General features: G+C 44.5%; 1 protein-coding gene and 1 pseudogene across 2 annotated transcripts; both read right to left on the bottom strand.

Moving 5' to 3' along the window:
- Window positions 1-686: 686 nt before the first annotated feature.
- On the bottom strand, window positions 687-3791 carry LOC136391288 (beclin-2-like; annotated as a pseudogene).
- A 6121-nt stretch (window positions 3792-9912) lies between these two features.
- On the bottom strand, window positions 9913-11552 carry CCL21 (C-C motif chemokine ligand 21). 2 transcript variants are annotated; one of them, XM_066367821.1, is made up of 5 exons: window positions 11409-11552; window positions 11189-11309; window positions 10925-11101; window positions 10763-10844; window positions 9913-10625 (listed from the first exon to the last, which is right to left on the bottom strand). In XM_066367821.1, exons 1-4 carry the CDS (start codon window positions 11473-11475, stop codon window positions 10811-10813), a joined length of 399 nt encoding a protein of 132 aa, XP_066223918.1. In that variant the 5' UTR covers window positions 11476-11552; the 3' UTR covers window positions 9913-10625; window positions 10763-10810. The 2 variants fall into 2 exon arrangements, with proteins under 2 accessions (XP_066223918.1, XP_066223917.1); XM_066367820.1 differs by having other exon boundaries at window positions 10281-10844.
- Between the last annotated feature and the right edge of the window lie 270 nt (window positions 11553-11822).

Here is an 11822-nt window from a genome sequence, read left to right as displayed (position 1 = left end):
GAAAGGGGTTGACACTATACATCACAGCCAAAACTTAAAAATCTTTGACTATCCCCCCTTCCCAGATTTCTAGTACATACACTAGTGGCCCAGTTACTTTTATTTTCTCATAAAAAGATTGAAGACCACTTTTCTCTCAGCCACTCCCTCTCCCCTCATTCTCACCCTCAGTTCTTTCCTTCTGTAACCTTTTATCCCATCACCTCATAATTTAATCTTTCCTGTGATTTTGAGTTTATTCAGGTGGGAAAGAGGGAAGAGGAAAGTACTAGAGAAGACAGAGTTGTGCTGGGAAGATGGCAATGGCTTCGGTTTGCTCTAGGCAATACTTTAATTCCTCTAAAAATTAATGTCAGTGTAGTAATTTATTATTAAAATTATAAACCTGTTATATTCTTCAGTTTTGCAATTGATCTGATAAGATTTTCACAAATAAAATCTTTCAAAGCAAAAAAAAAAAATTCCTCTCTCTCATAGAAAAGTTATTTTTGACAATACCTTGCAGCAGTTCTCAACCTGTGGGTCACGACCCCGGCGAGGTCACCTAAAGCCATCGGAAAATACATAATGCATATCAGGTATTTACATTCCGAATCATAACTGTAGCAAAATTACAGTTATGAAGTAGCCACCAAAATTATTTTTTGGTTTGGGGTCACCGCAACATGAGGAACTGTATTGTGGGGTCACTGCATTAGAAAGGTTGAGAACCACTGCCTTATGGAGACTCAAGCAAGACTCCACTTAAAAATTGTAAGCATGAGCTTTGTCCACTGCTCCTGTGTTCAAGTGAGTTCTGATGGTATACAATTCACCACTGGCTCCAGTGTCTTCTATCAGGCCTTTCTCCAATGGATCCTGTAGGGCACATGGACCCCAGCTCGCCTTTCTTGGCTTCTTCCTTGAATTGCTACATGCTGTCCAGGAAAGCCATCATCACCTGGGCAAACTTGTAACACAAGAGAGCGCTCTGCTCCCTGTTACAGAACAAGGCAGCTCAACGGGGTCCTCTGTTAAAGACTTTAGATAGGAATGGTTTCTGCAGGGGATGAGTCAATACCTCTGAAACTGCAGACCAAACTGTGCTAGACAGGACCAGGAGCAGCAAGACTGTCTGCCCCCAGGCCGTGTTAATGTCATTCTAGCACATGGGGACCGCAGAGAAGTAGCCCAATCTGAAGTTATTGATGATAGCCAAGGAGCATCATGGCAGATCTCAAATGCTGACTTGAAGGTTTGGTTTTCTCCAGCCAGGTTAGCTGGATCTGGGCATATAGCAGCTGGTTCTCCATGCTCCTCAGTTTATCAGGTAGTTCCAATGATTGCCATTGCAGTTTACTGTAGTCTTTTTTTTTAGATTTCTTATTTATTAATTTTTTAGAGAGAGGAGGTAGGGGGAGAAACTGGAAGCATCAATTTGTAGTAGTTGCTTCCTGTATGTTCCTTGACCAGACAAACCCAGGGATTTGAACCAGCATTGTCAGCGTTCCAGGTCAATGCTTTATCTACTACACCACCACAGATCAGGCATAGCTTTTTTTTTTTTTAAGACTTTATTTATTTAATTGGGGTGGTGGGGTGGGGCAGAAAGCATCAACTCCCATATGTGCCTTGACATGGCAAGCCCAGGGTTTCAGACCAGTGACCTCAGTGTTCTAGGTCAATGCTTTATCCACTGCACCACCACAGGTCAGGCCCTGTAGTCTTTATGGAACTGCCTTTCCTGCTGGTCAGTGTCTCAGTCTCTGCCTGGGATTCTTCCAGAGCCACAGCTGCTCTCTCCCTGTTCTTCACCTCCTCCAGCTTCTGGACCAGCTTCACTTCCTCCAGCTCCACGACCTTCAGCTCCTCTGGCAGCGTCTCCTTCTTATCTTCATGTATCCTCTCCCTGGTCTCCAAACAGCAGTTGTAGTTCTGACTGTCAGACTCTGAGATAATGAGTTGGGTGTCTAGCTGCTCCAAAAGATTGTCAGTACTGTTCTCACACATGGGATGGTCCAGATATTCTTTGCTGGGAAGGATGTCAAAAATGCTTCTAGTGGCCTTCTGAATGCTCCTGAGAATTCTCCCAGAGCCCAACTTCCCAAGTGCGGCGAAGTTGCTGGAACTGTACCTGGACCTAGTGCCACCACCAGGGAGGGTCCTGCCAGAGGCACTATGTTTAGCTTTTCAACATGTCTCCATCCTGGAGGTAGAACCTTCCTCCAGAGTTTCTCCTGGCTCTCCTTGAGCTGAGGGGAGCCTCAAAGCTGCAGGGCTTGAGGTCTTGAGCTGCTGTCAAGGCTTGAGGTCTCTGTGGACTGAGTCAGCCTCAAGGGCTGGTAGCAGTACTGGCAAATAAAGTGGATAGGCTGGTTGGCTCAGTGGTAGAGCATCGGCCCAGCATGTGGTTCAATTCCCAGCCAGGGCACACAAGAGAAGCACCCATCTGCTTCTCTACCCTTCCCTTCTCCTTTCTTTCTATCTCTCTCTTCCCCCTCCCACAGCCAAGGCTCCAGTGGAACAAAGTTGGCTCAGGTGCTGAGGATGGCTTCATGGCCTCTGCCTCAGGTGCTAGAATGGCTCTGTTTGCAACTGAGCAACGCCCCAGATGGGCAGAGCATCACCCACTAGTGGTCATGCTGGGTGGATCTCAGTTGGGCACATGCAGGAGTCTGTCTGCCTCCCCGCTTCTCACTTCAGGAAAAAAAAGAAAAAGAAAAAAATGTGAATGGAGGACATGGTAGAGGTCTTGACAGTCAACTTCGATTCTAAGTTTCCAGAGATGAGTCAGTTTTAAAGCAATTAAACACTTCGTATTAAAGGAGAACTAGGATTCAGTGATTGCAGTGAGTTTTCATATTTGGGGGGATGATGATTTTGTAAATTTGGGGGATAGTTGATCCTTAGAATTTTTTTCTTCTTTTTACTTTTCTAGTAGAAGACATTAATTGTGTTCCTGTTGAATACTAACATACTAGTATTTAGTAAAATATTTTTACTGTATCCATGAGCAAGGCATTGGAAGTCCCCAAATTTATAATTTTGTATTTTGCTTTATACCTATTTTTACTTAAATATTTACTTGTCTAAACTGCAGCCTTCTGGAAAGTTACCTTTATCTCATCTCCCATTTGGGTCCTTGTGGGTTTATGTCTATACACACAAACACACATCAAAAATAATTGCTGTAGTTTTTAGTTGAGGCTGAAATGAGTGAATATAAATGTATGTGTTTAATTTGCCATCCTTACCCTGAATGCCTACTTGTCTTTGAATTTAATGGTGTTGATCTTTTCTCTAATGATTTGTGTTTTATGGTTTTATATCTTGTTTAAGAAGTCCTTATCTACCTCAAGGTAATAAACACACTTACCTATATTTTCTTCTATTACATATATTTTAAACATTAAGTCCTTAATCCTAATATAATGAAGCATTTGAAAAATATTGAGCCTGACCTGTGGTGGTGCAGTGGATAAAGCGTAGACCTGGAATGCTGAGATCACAGGTTCCAAACTGGGGCTTGCCCAGTCAAGGTACATGTGAGAAGCAGCTACTATGAGCTGATGTTTCTTGCTCCTCCCCCTTCTCTCTCTCTCTCCTCTCTCTAAAATGAATCAATAAAATAAAATTTTAAAAAAGAAAGAATATTGAGCTGGAGACCCTGGGCCATGGAGACTTCTCTGGCTTCACCTGTATACCTGGACATGGATTGATGTGCACGGACAGGCCAGCGACGCCTGGGTCACTGCTGTCCTGCACCTGGATGTCGCGCCGGTGGCTGCTCGGCTGTGCTTGCTGACCCTCATGGTCTCTAACCCTAGTGGTTTCAGAGTCTCCTGCCCCGGTGGGGGGACTGCTAGCTCTGCATGGGGCTGAGATTCAGAGAAGTGGCACAGGTCCAACTCTGATATCTACATTGTAGGACAGATTTGAAAGGAAGTGAGAAATAGATGGAAATGCATTTTAGAAGAATGAGGTTTTCAAAAGGAAGCAGACACTTTATTGTCAGCAATGAAACTTAGCACGATCAGTGATTTTAAAGCATACGGAAAACTCAAGAGATATTGTTAAAACTGGCTGAAGAGACCACTATTTTTCCAACACGCTGGGAGCTCTCAGAGAGAGAGAGATCTCTTTGTTGAGAACTATCGTATTGCTCCCGATGCTGCAGAAGGGTTCTTTAAAATTGCCCATTGAACTTACCCCAAGAATATTGAAGTGCCATGACAGCCAGAAAGATTGCATTACCTTACCTTCCATTTCAAGTCCCTAGAGGAGAGGCTGGGAGGCAGAATTGGAATTCTTCCACTTGAACTCAACGACCAACCAAAGCTAGGCAAATGAATGTAGATAAAAGTGAACAAGTAGAGGGCTAACTAAGAGAGAAATGATTCTGAATTCTACAGAAATCTAAGGATTTGGTTATCTGGTTTTCACTAGGACTTGACTCTGTGAGATGTTCAGGTTGCATTAAAACACCCTGGTGGATAGAAGGTGACAGAAGACAATTTGACTTTGGGGGAGGGGTATACAGCACAATCAAATGTCAAAATAATCTGGAGATGTTTTCTCTCAACATATGTACCCTGATTTATCAATGTCACTGCATTAAATTTAATAATAAACAAAACAAAACAAAACAAAAAAAACAAAACACCCTGGTGATCTTGCATCCAAGAGTTGGTCAGAGGGATATTTATTTATTTTTCTTTCTTTTTTAAATTGATTTTTAGAGAGAGACAGAGAGAGAGAGAGAGAGAGAGAGAGAGAGTGGAGAAGTGGGAAACATCAACTTGTAGTAGCTGCTTCTCATATGTGCCTTGACCTGGGCAAGCCCAGGGCCCGAATCTGCAACCCCAGCATTCCAAGTTGACGCTGCATTCACTGTGCCACCACAGGCCAGGCAGTCAGTGGGATATTTCATCATGGGTGACTGGATTCCAAGAACCCATTGCTCTCATTCTGGGTTGGTTGTACAGTTAACTTTTTTTTTTTTTTTTGTATTTTTCTGAAGCTGGAAATGGGGAGAGACAGTCAGACAGACTCCCGCATGCACCCGACTGGGATCCACCCGGCACATCCACGAGGGGGCAACGCTCTGCCCACCAGGGGGCGATGCTCTGCCCCTCCAGGGCATCGCTCTGTTGCGACCAGAGCCACTCTAGCGCCTGGGGGAGAGGCCAAGGAGCCATCCCCAGCGCCCGGGCCATCTTTGCTCCAATGGAGCCTCGGCTGTGGGAGGGGAAGAGAGAGACAGAGAGGAAGGAGAGGGGGAGGGGTGGAGAAGCAGATGGGCGCTTCTCCTGTGTGCCCTGGCCAGGAATCGAACCCAGGACTTCTGCACGCCAGGCCGACGCTCTACCACTGAGCCAACCGGCCAGGGCCTGTACAGTTAACTTTAATCATTAATCCTGTTGGATGAATGGGATAGTCTAGTTAATAAAACAATAAGATTAATGGAGAGGCCTGATTGGCGGTGGCACAGTGGATGGAGCGTCGGACTGGGATGCAGAGGGCCTGGGTTCGGGACCCCAAGGTTACCAGCTTGAGCGTGAGCTCATCTGGTTTGGGCAAGGGTCACCAGCTTGAGCCCAGGGTTGCTGGCTCGAGAAGGGGGTCCCTCAGTCTGCTGTAGCCCCCCGGTCAAGGCACATGTGAGAGAGCAATCAATGAACAACTAAAGTGTCACAATGAAAAACTGATGATGGATGCTTCTCATCTCTCTCCGTTCCTGTCTGTCTGTCCCTATCTGACTCTCTCTCTGTCTCTGTAAAAAAATAAAAATAAATAAATAAATAAAATTAAAATTAAAATTAAAAAGATTAATGGAGAGAGCTCTCATTGAGCCCAATATAAAATATATATATTTTTTTTAGTGAGAGAGAACTAGACAGAGAGAGAGATGAAAAACATCAGCTTGTAGTTGTGGCTTTTTTCTTTAGTTGTTCATTGATTGCTTCTCATACGTGTCTTGACCAGGGGGTTCCAGCTGATCCAGTGACCCCTTACTCAAGCCAGTAACCTTTGAGCTCAAGCCAGTGACCATGGGTCATGTCTATGATCCCATGCTCAAGCCAGTGACCCTGCACTCAAGCTGCTGAGCCTGCCCTCAAGCCAGTGACCTCGGGATTTTGAATCTGGGTCCTCAGCATCCCAGGTCAATGCTCTACCCACTGTGCCACCACCTGATCAAGCATAGGTTACTAGTTTTTAATTAATTGTGTTATATCTAAGCTAACACCAAAATAATATGAGACACTACGTGATTTTTCTTTAATTTGGAAGAACATACAGAACCTTGGAGGGTGTCAGAGACATCACTTTAAGTATCAGTTATACTTATTTAGAAATACAGATGTACCAGATAATGGAAATGTCTAATAATGCTGCTCATACATGAGTCCCAAATTGAATGACCCCAAGTAGAACATCCTGCAGCTACATATAAAAATGCTGTCTTCAGTTGTGGTACAAGCATCTTAAATTCTCAACATTATTGTTATCGAGTTACTTCCTTTTGCATATTGTCTACTTTTAATCCAAAAGTGCTTGATATTTCTACCCAGGATAACATCTACATATAAACTGAAATGTTTGGCCTCCACTTCCTTCTGTTCTCTTTAATCTGTTTCCAGCTTATTGGCTGAGAGTTGCACCTGCCCAGGGACCTCTCGTGCAGAGTTGTGTCTCTGCAGACAGTGTTGCATTAAGGAAGGTCATTGCTGGACTTTCATTCTGAAGATGATTTTCAAAATGGAGCAAAGCTGGCTATATAGCTTGCTTCTAGCCACAGATAGAGAAGTACAGCTTAAAAGTTACTTGACCCATAAGCAAGGTGCTTACCAAGAAATCAGGGTTCATTTTGTTGAAGAGACATTCAGAACTTGTAGGAATCATCAGTAGATTGCTAAGAACAATGGTAATATTGTTACTTTTATGGATTTTGCTTTTCTGAGTTTAGTTTAAAAAATAACTTTGTTTTTTTGCCTGACCTGTGGTGGCGCAGTGGATAAAATGTTGGCCTGAAACGCTGAGGTTGCCAGTTTGTAAACCCTGGGCTTGCCGGGTCAAGGCACACATAGGAGTTGATGCTTCCTGCTCCTGCCCTTCTCTTTCTTTCACTCTTTCTCCCCCCTCTCTAAAAATGAATAATAATAATAATAATAATAAAAAAGTAACTTGTTTTTAGTTTGTCCCAGGGAATTGAGACTTGAAAATATCCGTATCCTGATTAGTTTTTTTGGTAGATTACACAATGTTTAAATTATTTGTTAGAGGAGATGCATGTTCTCCATTTATTAATGCATTGCAAACCAATTTAACTGACACGTGTCAGGAAAAATTTTTCTAGTTTAATATGTAAGCTAAAAATCTTATTTTTTATATTTAGTGCCCAATCCCTCTTATATTGTTTAAAATTAGCCGGCAGATATTTTCCCTCATTTCCATGGGCTCTTGCAAGATAAACAGACAGTGAAATAGATAAACAGAATAAAAAACAAACAATAAATTTTAAAAATTGAAAATCATTTTGTTTCCATGTTTGTCCTCAGAATTTGTGTTTTGTCTTTCTGACTTTTTGATGTAAAAATAGATGAGACTGTATTTATGAAGAATAAATTCAAATCATAGTCTTCATTTTTGGCAATGAATAAGGATAAAATTATTTCTATGATTACAGAACATGTTGAATTATCTAGGAAATTATCCTTGCAAGGAATTAAAAGGTGCTGTATTTAAAAAGGAAAGAAAAGAAAAGAAAAATATTGAGGCTTTGATAATGGAAAATAGAGGTATTTTTTAAAAAAGAAAAATGTTTAAGAGTTTTAAGAAAAACAAAAAGCTGAGTGACAAAGGAAAAATAAGCATAGTATATGACTTTGCTCTTCAGTGAATGACATTTACATGGTCATAATAATGTAAATTCTGATCATGATCTAAATAGGATGGTATAACTATACTTAGAGGATATGGTGATATGAGGGTTGGTAAGAGAGCTAAATTTCTATTTTTTATGCTACATGGTCAATTGGTAATGTTTAAAATTGATAAATCAAGAAACAGAGATTTAGACATATGTTCACATAGTATTCAGACATATGGAAATAACACCTTAAAAGAAGTAGCTTAAGAGTTAAAAATTGCAGAGATGGACTATTTAGCCTTTTGGTATTTTAAAAATATGAGTGTGTATTATTTGATTTTTAAAAATCATGCATCTTACAGAAAGAAAGAACAGGGCAACATAATCAGAGATGAAGGCAGACAAGGAGAATGACTACTCATTCTCTGGTGGAATAAATAGCATACTGCATGCCTACTCAGGGATAGGCTTGAGGCAAATACCAGACATGCTAGTGTGGCAGGGTAATTTGTTCAGCTTATGTTTTTCTTTTCTCTTTAGAGCAGCAAGGGTTTTGGCAGGGCTGAGAGTAGAGGCATCCTGATGTCAAGGGCCCTCTGCCTTCATAAAAGTCAAAAGCAAATCTGGGAAGAGGTTATACTCTGAAAGGGTTGGGGACAGGGAGGGTTTGGAGAGAGGTTTTTTAAGTGGAGAGGATTAATATCTAAGTCCAGTCTGTGTAAGCAATGGGTTCTAGTCCCTGGCTATGATGGAGCACGTGGCAGGACCGAAGTCGATGGCTCTGGGGTGTAGCTGGGGAGACCAAGTCCAACCCCAGAGGTTCTCGTGACTAAATTCCCATGTCTCAAAAGAAAAGCTAAGAGTTTAAAAGACCAGGACCTGGAGAGTCATACCTGCTGGATTCACAGGGCCCACAGCATTCACTGGTGAGATTGGTGTCCAGTGATAACATGGGGTAAGGGGCAGATAAGGAGCATCCCTGGTGCCTCAGTCTTATGACTTTTGCACAGCCCGTGGCAGGTGGCATCCCAAGAGTGCCTGATGTTGAATCATTAGTGCTCTGGTGCAGGGGTTTGGAGTAGGAATCAAGTTCACTGAAAACTACTGCAATTTAAAATGCAGAAACTCTTGCACATCTGTATTTGTATACTAATATCACACCTGCTGCAGGAGGATAAGTAGGCAGGAGTCCCTGTCTTTACCTGCCTCAGGAGGAGCAGACAGCAAACACTTTTAAAGACTTTATGATAAGTGGCGAGTGCTGTGTTATGCCCAGGTTCCCAGGGAAGGAAAAGGTGGGGGTGGGGGCAGCCACCTCCAGCTTCTTGCACCTTTCTCAAGATCTGTTCCCATCTTTCCCACATGGTCCGGTCCCATCTGATGATCCTCCCATTCCCTAACTGTGGTTGAAGGGAGAATAGGAGGTTTTCTCCTCTGGGGAGGGAAAGGTAGAGGAGAGCCAGGCAGGCTTCTTTGTGGAGAACAGCCTAATTTACATGCCACAGGAGACTTAGTCCTTGGTTATCAAGAGATTAGAGACTAAAGTACCCTGGGACCCAGCCAGGGGAGAAAAGAGACAAGAAGAGAAGTGGAGGCCTGACCAGGTGGTGGCGCAGTGGATAGAGCCTTGGACTGGGATGCCAAGGACCCAGGTTCGAGACCCCAAGGTTGCCAGCTTGAGCAAAAAGCTCACCAGCTTGGACCCAAGGTCGCTGGCTCCAGCAAGGGGTTACTCGGTCTGCTGAAGGCCTGCGGTCAAGGCACATATGAGAAAGCAGTCAATGAACAACTAAGGTGTCGCAATGCGCAACAAAATCTAATGATCGATGCTTCTCATCTCTCCGTTCCTGTCTGTCTACCCTGTCTCTGTCTCTGTAAAAAAAAAAAAAAAAAAAAAAAAAAGGAGAGAGAAGGGGAGGAGACTTTTTCTATTGGAAGGAAACTGAGGGAGTCAAGAAGCCCAGATAAGAATAGAGAACACACAGCTGCAATAAATGAGGAAAGAGGCAGAGACAGGGATTCCACTTTATTAATCAGGACAAAAGGGACTCCTTTTGGGTTTTTGTGAGGGAAGTGGGCTTTGAAGGGCTCCCAGGGCTGGAACTCTGCATAGGGTAGGTTTCAGTAGATGTGTGTTTGCCTGTATTTCATGTGGGTCCAGGCTCCAGGCTCACTCTTGAGGACCCTCCCAAAGAGGTATTTGGAGGTTTGTGTTCAGTAGGTCCCAAGGAGAGGGGAGGGAGTCACTGATAGAGCTAGGAGTGAGAGAATGCCCGATGTTATCAGGGAAGAGATCTTTTCAGGGACTTAGAGGCCTGCAGAGTCATTGGGGATATGTATTCTAGGTCTACCATCTCTTTAATGGCAAGAATTTCTCAGAGACCAGGAGTAGCCTCGGTCCCACCTTACCCATCAACTTCTCTTCTACTGCCCACAGGTCTGGGCACCTGGGAGGGGAGAAAGCTCTTAGGGTAGGTGAGAACATAAAACTAGCTAGCCTGAGCTCTTGACCCTACCCCTTAGTGACACTGCTTCCCTATGGACACAAAGACACAGGAACAGATACTTAAATGGGACACCATGACAGCTCTTTATTCTGCTTATGTATAAATCATATTTATACGGAAGAGGTGGGGTGTAGCGGGGGAGCAGGGTCAAGTCCAGGGTCCTGGGTGACCTTTCCTCAGAGGAGACAGTCCTGCTGCCTCCTCTCACACTTCCTCCTCTGCCGCTCTGGGCCTGGCCTGGTGTGAGCAGCACAGCCATGCGGGTGGGGCTGGAGGTACAGAAGGGATGGCTGAAGCAGGAGAAGGGGTGAGGCAAGACCAGCAGGGAGGGGAAAGCCTGCTCTGGGGCCCCTGAGTCCTCCCTGTCTCCTAGCTTGATTCTTGCCCCTGGATTGGGGGTCCAAACCCTGGTGAGGCTGATGGAGGTCTCCTGGGCTCCAGGCTAGTCACTGGGCTATGGCCCTTTTGGGGTCTGCGGCTGCTCAGTCCTGGGAGGAGAGAAGAGGGCTTAGAAGGATTGATGGTGGCTTTTCTTCACTTCCCTCCCCTGTTCCTTCAGCTTGCTCACCTCTTACAGCCTTTAGAGCCCCTTCCCTTCTTTCCAGACTTGTCCTTCTTACAGCGTTGAACGGCTTTCCGTGGTGGTGGTGGTGGTGACTTGTCTAGATGCTCCATCAGCTCCTGCACCCAGGCCACCTTAGGGTCTGCACATAGTTCTGGCTGAGAGCGCTTCCGAGGTGAGAACCTGGGGTCGGGTGTTAGCAAGTCTGTCCTAGTCGTGCCCACCATGCCCAACCCACTCAGCTGCAACCACCCCCTTGCACCAACTCACAGGATAGCCTGGATGGGACAGTCCGAGCTTAGCTCCTGCTTCCGGTAGCTGCGGACAACCGAGGCAGGAATCTTCCTTAGGCTGTATGTGAGGCAACAGTCCTGTGCCCCTCCATCACTGCCTGCAGGGTGGGGTTCACAGGGAGCCAGCGGCTACTTGCATGTTCCCTACCAGCCTCTCCAGCCCTTTCCCCCCTCCTAGGCAGCTCCCTTCTTGATACCTTGGGTCCGGGTGATGCAGAAGGCCAGGACCAGGACAAGGAGGCTGAAAGCCAGTGACCGAGCCATGGCTGTGGTGAGGGTGAGGCCAGAGTTGTGGGTGAGGGGGACAGCCGCAAGTTGGGGGTCCTGGAATGTGTGGGCTTGGGACTGGTCTGCTGCCTATTTATGCAGCTGATCTCTTTCACTTCCTCTTTCCTTTTCCTTCCTGTGGCACACAGCCAGTCACCAAGCCGCCTGTTAACTTTATTTTTTTATTATTATTTATTCATTTAGTTATTGATCACTTTTAAGAGAGAGGACAGGGGAGAGAGAGAGAGAGAGACATTCAGTTGTTGTTTCATTCACTCATGCATTCATTGGTTAATTTTTTTTTTTTTTTTCATTGGTTAATTTTTAAAAAATGTTTATTGTAT

This window comes from Saccopteryx leptura, chromosome 2 (genome assembly GCF_036850995.1).
Source record: "Saccopteryx leptura isolate mSacLep1 chromosome 2, mSacLep1_pri_phased_curated, whole genome shotgun sequence".
NCBI lineage: Eukaryota > Metazoa > Chordata > Mammalia > Chiroptera > Emballonuridae > Saccopteryx > Saccopteryx leptura.
Note: the sequence above shows the minus strand (reverse complement) of the source record. Positions and strands in the feature narration are given on the sequence as shown.

Coding starts and splice junctions, on each gene's coding strand:
- CCL21 (XM_066367821.1), bottom strand. CDS start 11,475: ATGGCTCGGTCACTGGCTTTCAGCCTCCTTGTCCTGGTCCTGGCCTTC. Junction 11,310..11,408: donor CTGCATCACCCGGACCCAAG/GTATCAAGAAGG, acceptor CCCACCCTGCAG/GCAGTGATGGAGGGGCACAG. Junction 10,845..10,924: donor GGCTCTAAAGGCTGTAAGAG/GTGAGCAAGCTG, acceptor CTCTCCTCCCAG/GACTGAGCAGCCGCAGACCC.